The 20,103-nt window shown below is 37.1% G+C and overlaps 1 protein-coding gene across 5 annotated transcripts in view; it reads right to left on the minus strand.

Annotated features, from left to right (window-relative positions):
- Positions 1–1,577: 1,577 nt before the first annotated feature.
- CDH7 (cadherin 7) overlaps positions 1,578–20,103 on the minus strand; it is a 154,811-nt gene continuing 136,285 nt past the window's right edge. For all 5 annotated transcript variants that reach the window (XM_070049870.1, XM_070049871.1, XM_051851138.2 and 2 more), the window contains one exon: positions 1,578–3,720. In XM_070049870.1, the coding sequence (XP_069905971.1) occupies positions 3,227–3,720 (494 nt within the window). In that variant the 3' untranslated portion in view covers positions 1,578–3,226. The remainder of the gene's footprint in view (positions 3,721–20,103) is intronic.

Below are 20,103 nucleotides of genomic sequence, written 5' to 3' on the forward strand. Positions count from 1 at the left end.
TGACTTAGCCTTGATCTGTGAAAGTCTTTTTAATAAGATTTGTTTTTCCTATTTTTATGTCAAATTAAAATGATGTTAGAATAAATTTCAGAAAATGTGGTTGAGTATATTTCCTTGATATGGACAATAATAAGTAAAAGGCAAATAGTTTTAAGAAACAAAAGTGTTATATTCTTAGAATTCTATGAACTACATTGAATGTAGTATCTGAAAGAAAGGAAACCTAAATTATTTAAAATGGCATTATTTTAAATCTTGTGTTTCTTTTAATGCTCCTGTATAGACAAGCAGAAAATAGTTAAATGTATTGATTTCCTGAACTATTGTCTGCATTTGAAATCACAAAGCCACTGCTTCCCATAAAAGGTGGGTTTTCTCCCTATATTCCCAAGAATTTGATAACAAGAAATCATTATCACATATACTCATATTTAGAGGTAGGGTCATATGAAAATTCTTTTCATGCCATTATTTGATATTCATTCAATTCTAGTATATGTACAATTATGTGGTTTCTTTTTATAAAGCAATTTAAGCAGTGGAGTGCTGTTAAATATTTAAAAATGACTATCCAGAAAAAAAGATAGTGTTTGCCTTTTCCCATATTAGTCTTCATATTTTCACCATGACTGAAGTCAATCAACCAAAATGTTGTCACTGTAAGTGGGGTTGGATAGAGATTGTGCACACTTGATTCCAGGGAGCTGGTTCTGACTGGTTCCAACAAAATACTGAATTGAAGCTACTACATAATACATACTTGCGTAATGATATCTGGAGACTCTTGTAACTGGCTTTAAGATTGCTTTATCCACCATCTCTTTAAAAGCAAAACCTCTCTCTCTATTATTGTGCCAGAAAAACATATATAGCATTAGACTGCATAAGACAAATACTAAAATTAAAAAAATAAATTCAACATTACAATTATCCTTAAAGTATTTCATATATATTCTGTCTGGATTAAAGACATTCTTCTAGCCATCTCAATAAATTTTAAAAAATAATCTTAGTAATGTATTGGCAGAATATTTTGCACATGAATAGCAATTGGGTATATATAAGAATTTCACATCATTATTTACAGCTTAGCCTTTCTTTTTCCAATGTATTACTAGTAAATATGCGAACAACTTCACAAGAGAAAATACACATATCATAAAGGGAGAGAAAGCAAGGTGAGCAAAGTGATGTTCCTTTTCTAAAATACATACAAACCTTCATTTAATGGTACATGTAACAATCAGCTGTTTTGACAGCATAATCCACATGTGCTAAACTATTTTATCTTCTTTCAGACAAGGAGGAGATTATTACAAATCTGTTTTCTCAGCACCTTACTGATTTATTTATATAATTCTGGCACCACACTCTGACTTTATTGAACTGGGTAAGTATACTATGTTTTGAATAAAAAAACTTGCATGCATGTATGAATGAAAGTCATAAACAGTATCTTTTACTCTGTTATAAAATTGTCATTTCACACATATATGTATTAATCCAGTATGTAGCATCAACTGTCTTCATGAAGAAACAATGCCTCTAAATCAAATTAAAGGACTGGTTGCAGATAGTCAAATTTATTGATTTATTTATTTTTATGAAGCTGAAGGCCACTTTCACATATTTCATTTCTAAAGGTGGGCTGTAAGTTTACAGAATCCTACATAGTTTCTCTTCATGTGATCAACATACGGATATCCTGGTTCCAGAGTCTGCCATTCAGAAGTAGCACTTTAGAACATAATTTCCCATACAGTGTTCACTATTTGTAGATTTATTAGGAGCCCAAGGATGAAATATATTTTTAAAGGACAAAGGAAGGAAAAAAATCCAATCTTACTTGAATATATGCACACCAAACTAGTATTAATATAGGGAAAAATAGGTAGAAATATTATTTTGGTCATAAAAGTCTTCTTATTCTAAGAAGCTCATCTCAGACAAATACATGTGGTTCCTTGTGACTGCCCTCTTCAGTCTGGCACATCTAAACCACTATGGAACTTAGATACCACTTGGTTAATTCTTGAGTGATGCATTCACGTTGAAATTCAAAGACAAGTTTTGAAATTTATAACATTATGTTGTTTAAGATATAAAAGAAAAAATCTTTTATTCAATTTGTTTACAGCAAAAGAGGTTGGATAACAGATTCTTGCAAGTCTTTGGAGCATATAGAACTCACGACCTTGAAAAATAAATCTTGCATCAAAGAAAATCTCAATTCTCTCTGAAGTCTTTCTAAAATACAAATATTTTATCTAATGTTTTGTACATTTTAATGGCTCAGAAGAACAATTTCTATGTCTGTGTAGCTGTGCTCCTCTTTGAGATGTGAACTGCAACAGGACTCAATTGCTTTACTATTATTTCTCCATTTCCATGCCTCATTTCCTTCATGTAGCTCAGGCTGGAGAAAAATCAGCATGTTCTGATGAGTTTAGTACTATGAGGCAGTAAGATGGACCTGAATTTGCGGAGATTGGAGCTCCAAAATAAATATAACACCATGTGTCAAAAGAAGAAAAGATATTCTCCTGTACAAATCAGAAGATATAATAAAAATTGACGAATAGACAGCAACTTTTTTTTTTATCATACCTACACAAGCATCTCCAAAACTATTGTAAACTTTAAGGATTATTTTCCCGTTTTTTATCTGGAACAGTTTATAACGTATTGACTAAACAATGGTTTGTATTGCCTTTCACCAAATTTTACTGGCTTTTATTGGGAGGCCTGCATTTGGGGAGGAAATTCAGAGAATTTATATATTTCTAAATAAAATATTTTTTGCTAGCCAACAGCAATAAAATTCTGCTGGGTTCTATAATATAGCAAGCTGTAAGCATCGCTGTAAATTAAATGTGTCCCAATTTTCGATACACAAGAAGTTCCAAGATTTCTCAAGGGCACTCGCAGCTCCGTTCTTCGGACAGGACCGGGAAGGTATGCACAGGGCTCACCGACAACACAGGGCACTACTGACTCTTAGAGGTTAGGTGCCTTTGCAGGTATCTGAGAGTTGCTATCTATTCCCACTCCACTGAGCATGTCCTCGTATCAAAGCCAACACAAAAGCCAAAGCCCGCCAGTGCTCAGAGTCCGTGGTCAGTGCGGTCCCTCGGAAGGCAAGCTTCCCCCCGGCGGAAACCTAACGTTGAAAACGGAGGCCTATTTACACCGCTTCCTTCCCCAGCGAGCGGCCCGGGCGCCGAGGCTAGGAGCACGCGCCGTCCTGGCCGGGGCCGTACATGTCGGCCAGCCGCTGGAAGCGCGGGCCCCAGTCACTGAGGTAGTCGTAGTTCTGCTCCGAGTTGGAGCTGACCGAGTCCAGGCTGCTGAGCGACTCGGCCACCGAGCCGTTGCCCTCGAAGGCGTAGGTCTGCAGGGAGTCGTAGGGCGGCGCGCCGGGGTCCACGTCCGCCTCCTTCAGCCGCTCCCAGATGAACTCCCGGAAGATGACGTTGTCCGGGACGCCCTTGAAGGCCGGCCGGCCCAGGAGCTGCATCTCGGGGGTCACGTCCCTGCGCGCCTTGCTGTCCCGCAGCACGTTGAGGTTGCGCAGCGCCGCCATGTCGAAGGCCTCAGTGTCCTCCTCGCCGCCGCCCTCGTCGTCGTAGCGGACGATGTTCTCCCTGATGTCCCTCTCCTCGTCGAAGATGAGCGGCTCTTTTTTCCGCCTTCTCATGGTGACGATGAGGAGGATGAGCACTGCAAGAGCGAGACGCACAGGACAGTCAGGACCGCGCCCCCGGCTGACCCCGGCACTCCCTTCCTTGGGGCACCTGAATTCCCAGCGACAAACCTGCTAAAAAATGGCTGGAATGGCTTTAAAGGGGACCGCTCGTACACATCAAGAAACCTGTTTGCACACCTGCTCAGGACTGATGTCTCCCTCTAACCGCCCAAGTGTCTGACAGAACAAATTGGAGGGCCGGTTCAGAATAAATATCATTTCAAAGCCCTGAAACACAAAGGGATTTTTTTTTTCTTTGAACACCTTAATTGCCGGAAAGGCAGAGTGACATTTCTAAGTGTTTTGTGTCTAATTTAACAAGCACAATTTCAGAAGGAAATGGATTACAGCAATTGGTCAGGTTCTTTGAAGAAATGCCTGGGCCCTGTCTACGAAACCCAACTGTTAAATAAAATCCAGGCCATATATCAACAATAAATGATGCAGTATAATATACTGAGCCCCACTGTCGGGCATGAAAACTGAACTTGGGCTTTATGTCTACCTAGAGGCAGAATACAGGTTGTGAGACATTCAGCTTCAGCCACGGGTACATTTAAGAAATAAGTCAACCCTTTAACAGTAGGATTTATTCTTCCTAGATCAAAACAAACAGTCAAATCAAGAAACTTGTAGCTGCATTGGGAAGCAAAGGAGAACAACCATGGCAGTTCCTTTGACTGAAACACACTGAATACCCTCTGTATTTATTAGTAGTTCCACAGGAATATGGAGACTGCTTTGGCCTTAAGCAACTCAGTGCTCCCTGAACTGGAAAGACGTTAGATTTCATGAACCTTTGCATTGAGTACGAGTGAAGTAGAAAAGGCACTCTAGATAGAATTCAACACTATACGAGTTATCTGCAGTTATCTATCTGTAAATAAAATGCCTTTTAACAATTTTTACTGCATGAACGTAAGTGTTTTTCCTATAAGGTCTAAAAGGATCAAAATATACACTAAGTGGATTGTTGCTTTGGCATTTAGAATATATTAGAAAATAAAAATACGAAACCCAAATGGACCTCACTGAAGCACAGTGAGCTTGTATGAAGTAAGCAGGAAAGAAGTGCACTCAAGCCTCTACTTCTGTCTACTTTCAAAAACCAAAAAGCTAAACACTGACATTTAAATACAATGAATTTATTATACTCAGTGAAAAGTATGTGCCTTCTTAAGCATTTCTCTTTTATCTGCTTTCCCAACATCAACAGGAACGGGACTGATGTAGACACTTTTAAGGGAGCTCTTTGGAAATAGTGACGAAAGCATATGTATGTATGATGTACGTATGTTCTGACACTTTCCTTTCTATTCCTATTTGACCCTATTATTCATCCTGTAAGCTTTGCATTTTATGAAAAGCTTGCCATTTAGACATTCATTTGTATTTCTGGAGCTTTTCTGACCCCTTTCTCATATTGCTGTGGCGCTTGTGAACCTCCTCCTTTTCTGTTCTTGCATGTGAATGCTCTCAGCTGACTGTACCCTACTAGCAGGTGTTGCTGCACGTCTTCCTGTTCTAAGTAGTCTGATACTCACCTTCCTCCCCTGCTAAGACTACTGTCCCTTTTTGTCTTCTGGACTTCAACATTTCCACCAGTCCAAAGCCTGTGGTTCCCAAGATCCACACTCGAATGTTACCACAGCAGGGGCTTGGGCTTTGCTGTAAAGCAGGCCTTGGATAGAAGTCCACCTTTACCTCACATTGGCTGTGTGCTCCTGGGGCAAGTTAGTTCAGCTAACTTATCCTAGCTATACCTGATGGTAGCCAATGTCAGTGTTCACAGGGTTGATTATAAAGATAGACATGAGAATTACGTAAGCAGTTAGCTGAATTCCAGGGGCTTTTATTTTGTGCAGCAAAGCAGTGTTCATGGTTCCTCTCCTGCCTGTCAAGAACATTAATTGTAAATTATATGATCACAGCACAGGAAAATATATTCTTATTTAGCCAAAGAAAAATAGGATTAGGTAATAAGCAAAGTAGGAGGTATACTACATATATGGGTAAGCATGTGCATTAAAAATTAAATGAGACCCAGATATGGTGTGAAGGTGTGAAATGAAGTTCTGCACATGAGATTTAAGATTTGAGCTTCACAGCATTTCTCTGGAATAGGTTCTTTCCAATTTGACAGTTATCTTAGGCACATCCAAGAACATTATCTGTCTGTGGTCAATGCAATTAAATGCAATGACAAAGAGGTATACCCCACTTGTCTCTCTTGTGTGAGCTTACAACTTTCATAGACGATAACTGAGAAACAAAGCCTATAATAAGAAGTGCTTGGAGAAACTACTTGCTCAAGGAAAGACATATCAGTAGTTTTAAGACACATTGGTGAATAAAATGATTATTTTAAATGTACATACAAATTTATTTTCTGAAACATTTCACACAGTGCCATAAAAGTAAAAGAAATTACAGCAGAAAGTGGGACCCAGAAAACCTAAAAAATCAGAGTAAAGCAGAGAGCAGAAGGGTGAGTATGAAAGAGAGTGGTGATTGGATGGAGTGGTTGAGGAAGGTAACAGAAAATGTTGCACATATTGGTCAGCATTTTAAGGGGGAAATAACCAATTGAAAGACAAAGATGTGGGTCTGGCACTGTGGTGTAAAAGGCTAGGCTGAGCTCCAGTATCCCATATGGGCACTGGTTTGTGTCCAGGCTGCTCCACTTTCCAATCCAGCTCTCTGCTATGGCCTGGGAAAGCAATAGAGGATGGCCCAAGTGTTTGGCCCCTGAACCCACACGGGAGATCCAGAAGATCTTGGTTCCTGGCTTCATATCAGTCCAGCTCTGGCCATTGTAGTCATTTGGGGAGTGAACCAGCAGATGGAAGACCTTTTTCTCTGTCTCTCCCTCTCTCTGCCTGTAGCTCTACCTCTCAAATAAACAAACAAATAATAAAAAAGAAAGACAAAGATGTACGAAATGGATGAGCTCAAGAGGAAGGGAATGAAAGTGTGAGAGTAACTAGATGTCCATGTACTCAAAGTCAACATCGAAGTAGGCATCACACTTCAAAATTCTCAACTGTTTTTTTTCATATCATGAATCTTAGGTATATACGTAAATTATTTTTATTGCATTGTAAATATACTTCATACTTTGACAAACTTGCCTTTTGACTTACAAGTCTTCAATAAAAAAGAAAACTAAGAGTACTGATGGATGCATTATCTACTGGTGTAATACACACAGAGGGCATTAATATATCATGCAGTTTTCCTCATTCCTCAATTTTGCTTGAAAAAAATGGGAAGTGTTTTTGCTTCCCAAAAAATGGGAAGTGTTTTCTACAGTTAGATAATTTAACATATCAATGACTTAAGGAATATTAATTTCAAACTTTTACATGACCACATATAAGATACAGTTTAAACTTTACAGAAAAAGTACTAACTGCTTTTCAGGGACTATGCAAATAATTCCTGTATGAACATGAATATTTTCTGCCTAAGTAATCACAATTTTATACGTTTTATGAAATCTTATCATTTGTCTTCTCTGTCATATGAACAAACATCCTTCTCAGTGGAGATGAAAGAAAATATTTTAATTAAAGTACATTCATGTGACAATATTGTGCTGGTTGTTCATGAATTTATATATTTATTTAATAAACATATGTTAGCCACTTATTATATGTACTAAATATGATGACACAGTGCTGCACAGAGTGAAATGTACACATTTTCTCCTGGAACTTGTAATTCACTGAAAAAGATATCAACCAAAAAAATTGAAAACAGAGTTTTGGTTATTTAAACAGAGGGAATTAAGATGAAGATTTAATGAGGGTAACTAGTGGCTCAGGGATAGGCAAGAACAATCTTGGTACTCAGTGGGCAGAGGTTTGAGGCCAACAAGGATGGAGGCAAAGAAAGAAGTAGGAGGATAAAATTGAAGATATAAGCATGGGCCAAAGTATACAAACTCAAGGACAAATGTGGTCTAAGGACTGCATGATATAATCATTCCAGGGGCGTGTGTTTGCTGAAGTGGTTGAAGTTCCACTTGGAGACTCTACATCCCATATTGGATTGCCTGGTTTGAGTAGTCAGTTTGCTGCTACCCATGTGGGAAACTAGGATTGACTTCTGGTCTCCCGGCTTCAGCGTCTCTCAGCCCTGGCTGATGTGAACATTTGATTGAACCAGATATGAAAGATCTCTCCCTTTTAAATAAAATAAAAATTAAAAAAGCAATCAATCACTCACTCGTGATGAAAGAGAGGAAGAGAGGAAGTACATCTAGAAGAAATTACAATGTTATCACTGCAGTAGAAGTATAATGCTTACCTAAAGTTCTGGTGTCTTAAAATTCAGTTTCATAGCATTCAATTTAAATTTTCCGAGTATCTGAGTATAGGAAACAGTGGTGGATGTTGGAAAAGTTGTATCAAGAGAGATCCTACATGTAAACTGCTCAAATGTTGGAGGATATATAGATGCAGATTAGTGTAAGTTGTGATAAATTCAACTTAGGTACAGATGAGCATAGGTGAAAATAAACATGTCACCCAGAACAGCATTATTCTTCCAAAACTGAGAGAAATAAAATGAAGCTGGAGAGAAATTATGTAAGTGTATGACACACAACAGTTTGTAAATTAGTGGACCCCTTTATTCTCAGCTTTACTGTGGTTTGTGGCAAACACATATCCAGACATTTAAATTGGAACAGGATTTTTACCAGAACACCTGAAAAGTGTTTCAGTCCTACAACAGTCAGCAGCCTCATCCTGGAGAGTAGCAATCACATATTTGTATCTACAATTGGGAAGCCCTGCTTGCCAATGAGTTTCTTCTATCACCACGTGCCAGGTATTCTTAAAGATGGCAGGCACCTTAGAAGTCATGAAGATGTAATCTACAGGCAATTGTAGCATGGTGCTCCACTATTCTGGAGTTCAGTACCTCAATGTCATCCTGAGTTCTCTGCTCTGGATTTTCTATGCTTGGTACCACTCCTAAGTAAGACTGTGTATATTTTATTAAATATATCAATGCATTTCATTTTTATAGCATATTCAAAATATTTAGTCTGGTATTCTCTTAAAGCTGCTAAATAATGTGAAATGCCATTAAACTAGATCTTTTCCATCCTAATACTCTGAAAAATAGTTCTTAAAAAATCTTATTTTAAGACTTTACAAGCTACTCTGTTAAATATCACGTTCTTAAGATTAAAGAATCATTTAGTTACTACTGCCACTGCTATAAAGTCTGAATTTCATTTATTCAACAATATTCTTTAATGAGCAACGATTTGCTAAAACTGTGAGCCCTTTAGGGCAGTGATTTTGTTCTCTATAGGTTTATTCTAGGCACAAAGAACAGCATGTGATAGAGAGTATATATTCAGTAAACATTGGTTGAATGCATTAGTCAAGCACTGGCAGAACACTGAGACCACATTAGAGCTATGCAGAAACCCCTAGCTCCACATCTGCACAGGCAAGAAAATCAGTTGACTGTTATATAATGAATTAAATTTCATAACAAAATATGCTAGAGAAATATATTTGAGGAACAACTGTTTTTACCCTGCTTGCACCTAAATTCTTCCTTTTCTTTTTAATTCTCATAGGAGGGATGAACTCTGAGTGGTAACTTGAAGAATGTGTCAGATTTCGCCACTCCACACTACATTGGCTATGGTGTCTATGAACAATTTTGACTTCTTAATAGCCACAAAATAGCTGTCTAGATTTTCACTGCCCAGTATGGCTGTCATTAGCCACATGTAGCTTTGAACACTTACAATAGGAATATTCTGAACTGAAATGTGCTTTAAAATGCACATAAATGTTGAAGATTTAATTTTAAAACAAGGAAATGTTGCATTAACAATTTTATTTGCTGCATGTTAAAACAATAATTTGTGGGTACTATGTTGAAAAACATAATATTTATTTCACTTGTTTATTTTTTACATTTGTAATGAAACCACTTGAAGGTTTAAAATTGCATTGGTGGTTCACACGGTGACTCATAATAAATTCATTTTGGACAGTTAACCTAGACAAACAATAATTTCAGAAAAAACTAGACAGAAATCTTAATTGCATATGTTCTAAGATATTCATTCAGTTTTTATTGTCAAATTACATATTGAACAGTGAACCAGCTATTAACTGTGATTATCAGTATACTTATAAAGTGAATTTGAAAAATAATCTAATATAAAAAAGAAGTACTCTAGCGGGTCTGTGTAGGAGTTCAATAATTCATAATAAATAATTATCCATATCAGTGTGCAAAAAGAACTGGATCTTTCAATAATTTTCTGTTTTTAATTCTTCACTATTCTTTGATCATGTTGATTTACATAAAACTTACGAAAAATGTGCCACATTCTCTCTGTTGGGCACTAATTAAGTTTTGCTAATTTTCTTTTAATCTTGAATTGAATTTGAAGATTTTTGGATTTAGATCAGAAATAACCATAATGAAGATGCTTCCTATTCTCACTCCATTTCAATTTCAAACCATCTCTTCTGTCCCCATGCACACAATTCTACCAGAGTTCAGCACTCTCATCAAAAAATAGACCAATAAGTAGAAACAGTCTCCACATATTTTCTAACTAATAATTTATCTTCATCTACACTAAATTTTGTTTAGTTTTTATTTTTTGTAAAACTATCCTATCTCATGCTTGCACTTTCTTATACACTGAGTGCGTTTGAGCCACAACAATCTATTTTCCCTGTTATTTCCTGTATTAAGGATATCAAAAATATTCACGTTGTTAGCCCTTTGCTTGCATGGAATATCTGTCCTATGTGATGTAGAACTCAGCATGGAAACTCAGTATGGTCAGGTTTCTTGAACTCATTCAACAGAATATGATGGTGCTTCCTGCAGTCGGTTTCCAAGAAAAAGAGTTTTGCACTATCCTCTCAAACCACAGTTTGTTCTGTGACTACTCTTCTCTAAGAAGGACTTAAAATAAACACTCTTCAGGTTCTATTTTTTGTTTTGTTCCCTTTGCATCTCATGTAGCTCCTAGGTGAGCCCAATGAAACCCAAGATTTAACTGTTTCTTATATGGCAAAAGTTGATGCCTCTTAGACTTCTAAATGTTGTGTCTATCTCTCTGGAGAATCAGATCATATTATGAATGACCTCTCACAATTTTACTGATAATAAAATATAGCTACTTTTAAGAATATAATAAATTATAAAAATGGCAATTATTTTTCTGCTTATTACTGCCACTGCTTTTACTAATACAGCTTTCAATCCAAATGACTTCACTCAAATATCATTAGCTTCTAGGTTGAAACTCATACTATTCATCTAATTTGTTTCATATTTTTGCTGTTCTCCCCAGTAAGGGAATACATACATAGAAACTTCCAGATAATCTTTGACTCCAACTTATCACTTTCTCTTTGTTTTCAACTCTGTTCATCCCATATACCATTCAAACAATACTTGTATATTGTACCCCATGGAATGTGCATCAAATCCCTTCCATATATTCATTTTCTCTGCTTATTTATGATCCTTATCTGCTCTGCATCCCTGTTATTCCATTTGTTGAACATGGAGACTTAGATAAAATATAGTATCTCTTTCTGCCTCTGTTTCCTCCAAATAAAATGTAGACTGCTCCCTCCATCTAAAATGGAGACTGTAACAATTGTTACTTCATAGTGAAATCTTGAGTATCAACTGAATTTCTTTTTGTAAATTTGTTAAATGTACCTCAACATTGAAAGTACTGTCTTTTTGTTAAGTAATAATTCATATTTTGTGAACTCATACAACAAATTCTTGAATAACTCAGTTCCTATTCCTTTGGTTCTTGCAGCAAGTGGAAAGTTATGGACCTGATGCACAAACAGAAATATAAACTTTATTATGCACTCACATGTGATTATGATGATCTGATATTAATTTAGATGCATGTGATCTCTATTTTATCTGCTAGATGGAAAGTGAATAATAGAGATACCATAAAATATACAGTAAAATATACAGTAGGGCACGATAAATTATATTCATGAATTATTCAAAGTATTTTTTCATCTGTGTATCACACTAGGATTTGCAAATATATTGTAGGGGGAAGTAAGAGATTATTATTTAAGAACTTTTATATTTTAGCTAAGAAAACAAATAGGTATTTTGAAATTTGATGAGCACTAGAAAGGAAATAAACAGGTATTATGATTGAGAATAATGAATGTAAAGGGAACCTAATTTATTTATGGTGATAAGGGAATTCCTTGGGAAGAGAAAAGATTGAAGCTGGAGAATACATGAAAATATGAGCATGGCAGGTTAAGGGGGTCAGAAAGAACATTCCATGAAAAGTGTGGTTTGAAAATGATGACAAGAAAGACCCTGCGACCCTTTCTAGTGAGTGACCAAATGATCAGAAAGCCTGGTATCTTAGAGTGTTGAGCTTGTGTTAAGAACAGGATTCAATTTGTGGACCATGAAAAAAATCTGGGCTCTGTGTAAGTACTTTTGATGCATATCAACTGTTTCAAATGAAGACATGAAATAATTTATTCTTTAAAAAGAGAAATGCTAGTCTGGTTGTGGCCAGAAAAAGGTATCATATAAAGTGACATCTGAGCTAAGAACTAAAGAAAGAGGAGACATCAACTTATCATTCTGTTTCAATCTGTGTGCTGTGGAGTCAGGGTCATACCCAGATCCCCAGCAACAAAGACCAACATCCCAAGCTGCACATATGGATTCTATCTGCTAATTATGCTCACAAAAGATAAAAGTTTTGTAATTTATCTAATCCAAGTGAATGACTGAGATAAAGTAGATGTTGATATAACATTTTAAATTGGTAACAAAGTGTCCTTGACATTTCTACTTCAGTATTTCCTCTATCTTTAGTCATATAATCTGAATTGTAAGTTATTATATTATAAATTTATGGTCATTAACCTGAAAATATAATTTCAATGCTTTTAACCCTTGTCATATATATTTTACAGAAAAGTTAAAGAGATGGGCTGAATCTCAGAAACTATAGAAACGGAAAATGTGAAAATTCAAGATCTAATGGATAAACTTTTTATAGATAATAATAAAAATAAAATAAAATGCCATTTTCCATTAAGGGTACATTGAAATTATATGTTGGATTCTGCATGCATGGATAGCATATCTTCTATATGTCAGATCATTATTTTATGAGGTGTTATGTATATAAAGATAACAGCATGCTTATTCCTGCCTCTGAGAGCAGGATTCTACTAGAGATTCCTGCCTCTGAGAGCAGGATTCTACTAGAGAAAACAGAAAAAAGGACAGACTAATAAATCAGTCAAGTTAAGGTTTAATGCTCTAGTACTATTCAACTCTATGTATTATGTTGCCATTAGGAACAGCACTGAAGAAGCCAAGGAAGTGAATTTTGCACTCATAAAGGAGTTAGACACTAACAGATTCTAAAAAGAGAAATTTCAGCCATAAAAAAGTAAGGTAGGTTAGGGCACATATGACCAAACAGATGAGCTGAGAGAAATCAACACAGGCAATTTGACTAAAGTATACCCTGTGAGTAAAGAGAAATAAAGACCAATAAGGAGGAAGCAGTACAATCCCGGAGTTCCTGGGATTTTTGTCTGTAGACATTAAGGAGTCATGGAAATATTATTTTAGACTCAAGTGTGTCACAGTCATATTTTCTTGAAAAGCCTTAGCCCGTATGATTTACTAATGGGTTGGCTGTGGTAGAGAATGCATCAGTCAGCATAATTCAGGACAGGAGAGGTGGATCCTTGACAAAATCAAGGGGAAGAAATGAAATGATTCAAGAACTCCCAAAGCAAAATTAACAGTAGTTGAGAGCTGATTTACTGTGAAGGATGGAACACAAAGAAGAAGGTCTCACTGATTACACCCAGGAAAATATATTAAGGAAATAATTCCAAAAAAGAGGCAAAGATACAGGAAAATTGCTCAGGACTTGGTATTTCTTTTTGGATTTCTAACTTCAGTTGTCAATAGTACAGGGAATACACATAGTTAGATCAGCAGTGAATGATATGAAACAAAGATTTGCAATACATGTGAATAAAATAAATAATTCTTTCCATGTCTCAAGACAGGGGAAGCTTTATTTCCAGCTGAATATACTTTGCTTTCTCACAAAACAAATATCACAAATCTCTTTAAATGTGAGAGTTGGAATGGTTTAATCTGAATCTCATTTAAGACAGAAATACACTGTTGTTAAGTAAAATGACTATTTCATGAACAAAGACAATTTGTATATTATATTTTGGCAGTACTGAAATATATCCTAAACTTAGCGAAATTTTATGTGTGTTCTCTGGAGGTTGGAAGTAATTAGAGGGTTCTATTAATTAGACAGAGTTAACCAAGGCACTGATAAAAGCCACTGTGTGAAACAGATCAAAGATACTGCTGCCTCTAATTTGAAAATGTCTGGGTTGCAATAGCCACAGATCTATAGGCATTTCCCAGAGACACAGGGATCTTTCATATTGGAAAACTTACATGTGAAAATACTTTCATCTATAAGGAGCAAGATAGGTTAGAGACATACAACAAAGCAGATGAGTCTGAGATCCTGCCTGTGCTCACGTCCTGACACTCATTCACCCTATCACTTTCTACACATTCTGTCTAAGCTGTACGTTTTTCATACCAAAAGGGAATACAATAATAACACTGTGTAAGAATTCTGTTATATGAATACCACTTAAGCTATTATCTAAAACACGGTATGATCTTACGAAATACAAATCATGTTTGGTATGCTCATACTTGTTTGGAAAGAGGAACACATCTGTTCTCACACATTGGCTATGATTATCTCTAGGGCTGCTATGTGAAATATGTTCTATCATAAATCATGATGAGGATCAAGTTTTTGTACAGTGATACTATTTTTAGCAACTTATTAATATTATTCAGTAATGTCCACTGTCACAATACCAGGAAAATATTTTTCTGTTGAATAAAATCATGAGTAGCTACAGTGATGAGTGGTGAAAAATAGTTTAGCATTTGGAAATCAGGGAAGAAAAGTGAAAATGCATGGCTGGTAAGTGACAAGGTGGCCATACAAAACATCCGGGTAGATTTGAGTTCTATGCACTGAACTGTGAGTTTCTACAAATACCTGATTAAACTGGAGTTTATGAAGCTGGGCCAGCCTAATTATGTACAGTTTTGTCAGAAGAGCAAAGAACTAGAAGGAATGCTATGGGATTTCAATTACTTAGAACTCAAGGCCTAGGGAGGGAAAAAGACAAATTTTAGTGAATTCAGTGGCAGCTTTCATGCACAGTGAAAAGCTCCTTTGGAATAATAACATTATCTAACCATAATATACTTAAAAATAGGGGGCAATATTTAATCTTGTCATCTATTTTAAGCCCCCAAATTGAAATTCTTTCCTTATTGGTTAAACATCTGATGTCTCAGTCATTCCTAGACTTTTTTAAGAAATGTTTTCATTGTGCTATAAAATAACTGTGCATATCAATAAATGTGAACTTAGTAAGATGCATAAATTGGTATTGGTGTTAGAGACGGGGAACATATTTTTCAAGCAAGAGAATACTAGAGCATTTTTCTATATGTTGATGGCATTTTCTGCATGAAAAAAATTTGAGGCACCTGATTGGCCACTGTATCATGAAATCTGAATAGGACAGTAATATTTCCCATTCAAGTACTCATGATAAATAAAGGAAATTCCATGTTCTAACCTTTGGGTAATCCCTTTCATTTAGAGAATTCAGGTGTAAGTTGTTAGAGAATTCAGGTGCAGGTAAGTTAGAGATGAAAGTGAGGGCAAAAGTGAGAGAACTCAGATAAAAAGTTCACCGATAAAGTGAAAAGAATACAAATATAAGTGAAAACTTATAAATCTACCTTCAGATAACATGCATTTCAGATCTTGAGAAAGCATATCATGTGAATATTTTTTGTATTTTAAGGTTTGGTGCCTTGTGATTTAATCTAAAAAATAGTGGTTGAGAATAAGAAAACCAATAACCATATTAACTAGCCTCTTTCTTCTTATATGAACTCTTATAAATCCTGAAGCACCTCCAACTGTTTCCCCCTCTGAAAGGCAGAGAGGTTAGGACTAGAGTTGATTTCTTGGATGTCTCAGTTTTGTAGAAACTTCATTGCATACCCTGTTGTTAGGTTACGAGCAGCTTTAATTTGTCAAATCAATGGAACAAAATTTGAAATGTAGGGGCTGGTGTTGTGGTGCAGTTCCATGGCATACTCTGATGCCTATTTAGCTCTTTGCTAACAGGTCTGAGAAGACAGCAGATGAAGGTCAAGTGCGTGGGCCTCTACCACCTGTGTGGGAGACAAAGATTAGAGTTCCTAGTTCCTGGCTTCTGGTTACCCCAGTCCCAGCTCTTGTGGCCATTTGGGGAATGAATCCACAGATGGAAGATTATCTCTCACTCGACCTCCCAGTCCCCGCCCCACCCACACACATTGCTCTTCTTTTCAAATAAATAAACACATCTTTAAAAAAGTTGACATGTGGAAAATTATTTGATTTTGTTAGGAATCCCAAGCCAGGAAGCTTCACTGAACTCAATTCTCAAGTTCTTCCCTAATCCCACCTCTTCACCTTGCTCTCTTCTGGCAATATTTGCTTAGAAGGTTTGAATGAGATAGCTAATGTTTAGACATAAGATTCACATCATTTTAGAGGCAGTATGAAAAGTGGATTTTTTTGAGATTTATTTATTGATTTGAAAGGCAGAGTGGCAGAGAGAGAAAGGTCTTCCAACCACTGATTCACTCCCCAGATGGCCACATGGACAGAGCTGCACCAATCTGAAGCCAGGAGCCAGGAACTTCCTATGGGTCTCCCACGCAGGTGCAGGGGCCCAATGACTTGGACCATCTTCTACTGCTTTTGCAGGCCACAACAGAGAGCTGGATTAGAAGTGGAGCAGCCAGGACTCGAACTAGCCCCATTTGGGATGTAGGCTCTGCAAGCGATGGCTTTACCTGCTATGCCACAGCACCTGCCCCAAGAATGGGTCTTTGGGCACTAGAAATCAAGTATGAGGTAGGCTGTGTGCCTAATCTGTCTCCTCTATGAATATTCAATTCCATAGGCTTTAGTACCTCTCACGTGAAAAATCCAGAATGAACACAGACTCAAAAGAGACCAAAGAGTCCTGATTATTTGCTTCTAACTATTTAGGAAATAAGATATATAGACCACAATTCTGAGCTATAATGCTGGCATTGAACATACTTATTATTCACAGAGCCACTATAAAAATGAAAGCAGCAGGTGGCCCCTGGTTCAAAACCATATTTCAATACAATATGATTTTGTTGGATTTATGTTTTTTTAATTTTTTTTTTTACTTTTATTTAATGAATATTAATTTCCAAAGTACAGCTTATGGATTACAATGGCTCCCCCCCCATAACGTCCCTCCCACCCACAACCCTCCCCTTTCCCACTCCCTCTCCCATTCCATTCACATCAAGATTCATTTTCGATTCTCTTTATATACATAAAATCAGTTTAGCATACATTAAGTAAAGATTTCAACAGTTTGCTCCCACACAGAAACATAAAGTGAAAAATACTGTTTGAGTACTAGTTATAGCATTAAATCTCAATGTACAGCACACTAAGGACAAAGATCCTACATGAGGAGTAAGTGCACAGTGACTCCTGTTGTTGACTTAACAAATTGACACTCTTGTTTATGGCCTCAGTAATCACCCTAGGCTCTTGTCATGAGCTTGCCAAGGCTATGGAAGCCCCCTGAGTTCAATGATTCTGATCATATTTAGATAAAGCCATGGTCAAAGTGGAAGTTCTCTCCTCTCTTCAGAGAAAGGTACCTCCTTCTTTGATGACCCGTTCTTTCCACTGGGATCTTACTCGCAGAGATCTTTCATTTAGTTTTTTTTTTTTTTTCCCCCAGAGTGTCTTGGCTTTCCAGGCCTGAAATACTCTCATAGGCTTTCCAGCCTGATCCACATGCCTTAAGGGCTGATTCTGAACCCAGAGTGCTGTTTAGGACATCTGCCATTCTATGGGTCTGCTGTGTATCTCACTTCCCATGTTGGATTGTTCTCTCCCTTTTATTTTAATAATTGTGGAAAGTTTTAAGCAATGAATAAAATATAAAGGTTAAAAACTTGATCCTTAGAAATGAGACATTCTTAATTTGTTGTTTCATTAACTGCTATATTTAAATTTAACAGAGAAAGTAATTACTTAATTTTGAAAAAATTTCTCAAACCTGTATACACACACACACACAAACATACACACCCCTTCATATATGTTATATACAAGAATTACATCTAGTGAAATGCTGCATTAGTAACATTCAACCATATCTAACCTGACTCTTAAGTAATAAGAACCAGAAAGCAACCTAAATTGCTAGGAACACCAAAGTCACATGTGAAAGAAATTACTGCAAGTGAATCCAGCTTCATCTCTAAGACAGCTTTGAGAATCAGTGACTTGATCAGCTCTTGTCCTGACTGTTGATGTACAATGTAATACTTTATCCACTTTAGTATTTTTTTGTTCTAGTACTATTGGTTGAACTCTGTAATTAACACACAATTATTCTTAGGTGTTTAAATTTTAACTGAAAAGTGATCCCTGTTAAATATAACAGTGGGAATAAGAGAGGGAGGAGATGTACAATTTGGGACATGCTCAATCGGACTTGCCCCAAATGGTGGAGTTAGAAATGTGCCAGGGAATTCCAATAAAATGCCATCAAGGTGGCATGTACCAATGCCATCTCACTAGTCCAAGTGATCAATTTCAGTTCACAATTGATCATATTGATAGGTCTAAGAGTCAAAGGGATCACACAAAGAAGACTAGTGTCTCCTAATACTAACTGATGAATCAAAAAGGGAGAGAACAATCCATCATAGGAAGTGGGATACACAGCAAACTCATAGAAAGGCAGATGTCCTAAATAGCACTCTGGCCTCAGAATCAGCCCTTAAGGCATTTGGCTATGGCTGAAGAGCCCATGAGAGTATTTTAGGATGGAAAGCCAAGACACTCTGAAAAAAAAAAAAAAAAAAAAGACGACGACCTAAATGAAAGATCTCTGCAAGTGAGATCCCAGTGGAAAGAACAGGGCCATCAAAGAAGGAGGTACCTTTCTCTGAAGGGAGGAGAGAACTTCCACTTTGACTATGACCCTGTCGGAATAAGATCGAAGGCGAACTCAAAAGGCTTCCATAGCCTTGGCAACTCATGACAAGAGCCTAGGGAGATTACTGACGCCATAAACAAGAGTGTCAAATTGTTAAGTCAACAACAGGAGTCACTGTGTACTTACTTCTCATGTGGGATCTGTCCTTAATGTGTTGTCCAGTGTGAAGTAATGCTATAACTAGTGCTGAAGCAGTATTTTACACTTTGTGTTTCTGTGTGGATGCAAACTGATGAAATCTTTACTTAATATATACTGAATTGATCTTCTGTATATAAAGATAATTGAAAATGAATTTTGATGTGAATGGAATGGGAAAGGGAGCGGGAGATGGGAGGGGTGCGAGTGGGAGGGAAGTTATGGGGGGGAGCCATTGTAATCCATAAACTGTACTTTGGAAATTTATATTCACTAAATAAAAAAGGAATAAATAAATAAATAAATAAATAATGAAAAGTTTTAAAAAATTGAGAGATTCTAAAATGGCGGAACAAGGAACAATGTACTGTGTTACGCCAGGGATAAAAAGCAAAAAAATAAAAATTAAAAAAAAAAAAAAAAACAAGAAGTGCACTGTCAAGGGAGAATTAGAGAGCACCATGGACCTGAGTGGAAGGAGAAGACGCACAGCACAAACACAGACACAACACACAAAAAAACCGAGAGCCAGAGTAGGTGGCAGCTTGGAGACGGAGCTGAGATCAAACTTCTTCAGCCCATGGTGATATAGCAGGAGGGAGAGTGTGTAGTGGAATCCAGCCTGGAGCCCTAGGGGCTAGCTAGTACCCGTGGACCCAGTGGAAGTAAAAGGCACACATTTCTCACCCCACCCTCCCCACAATAACTCCAAGCATCTAGCTGAGAGGGTGGACACCATTTTGGGCTTGGGTGGCAGATGCAGAAGCCCTTGTGGGCACACACAGCAGCTAGCTGAGCCGGGACACCATCTCCTCAGCAGTACTGGTGGCAGTGGCAGGGAGAGGTAACATTTGGCCAATGGCTTTTGTGCATGTGTGTGATCCAGAGATTCTGGCAAAGGAAAAAATCTGTGGTTCCCACTGACTTTGAGCCTAGCTGAGAGCACAGATGGTGGCTGGGCACCCATCTAAGACTGAGAGGCGCTCCCAGCCTCCCAAT

This window comes from Oryctolagus cuniculus, chromosome 10, assembly GCF_964237555.1.
Source record: "Oryctolagus cuniculus chromosome 10, mOryCun1.1, whole genome shotgun sequence".
NCBI lineage: Eukaryota > Metazoa > Chordata > Mammalia > Lagomorpha > Leporidae > Oryctolagus > Oryctolagus cuniculus.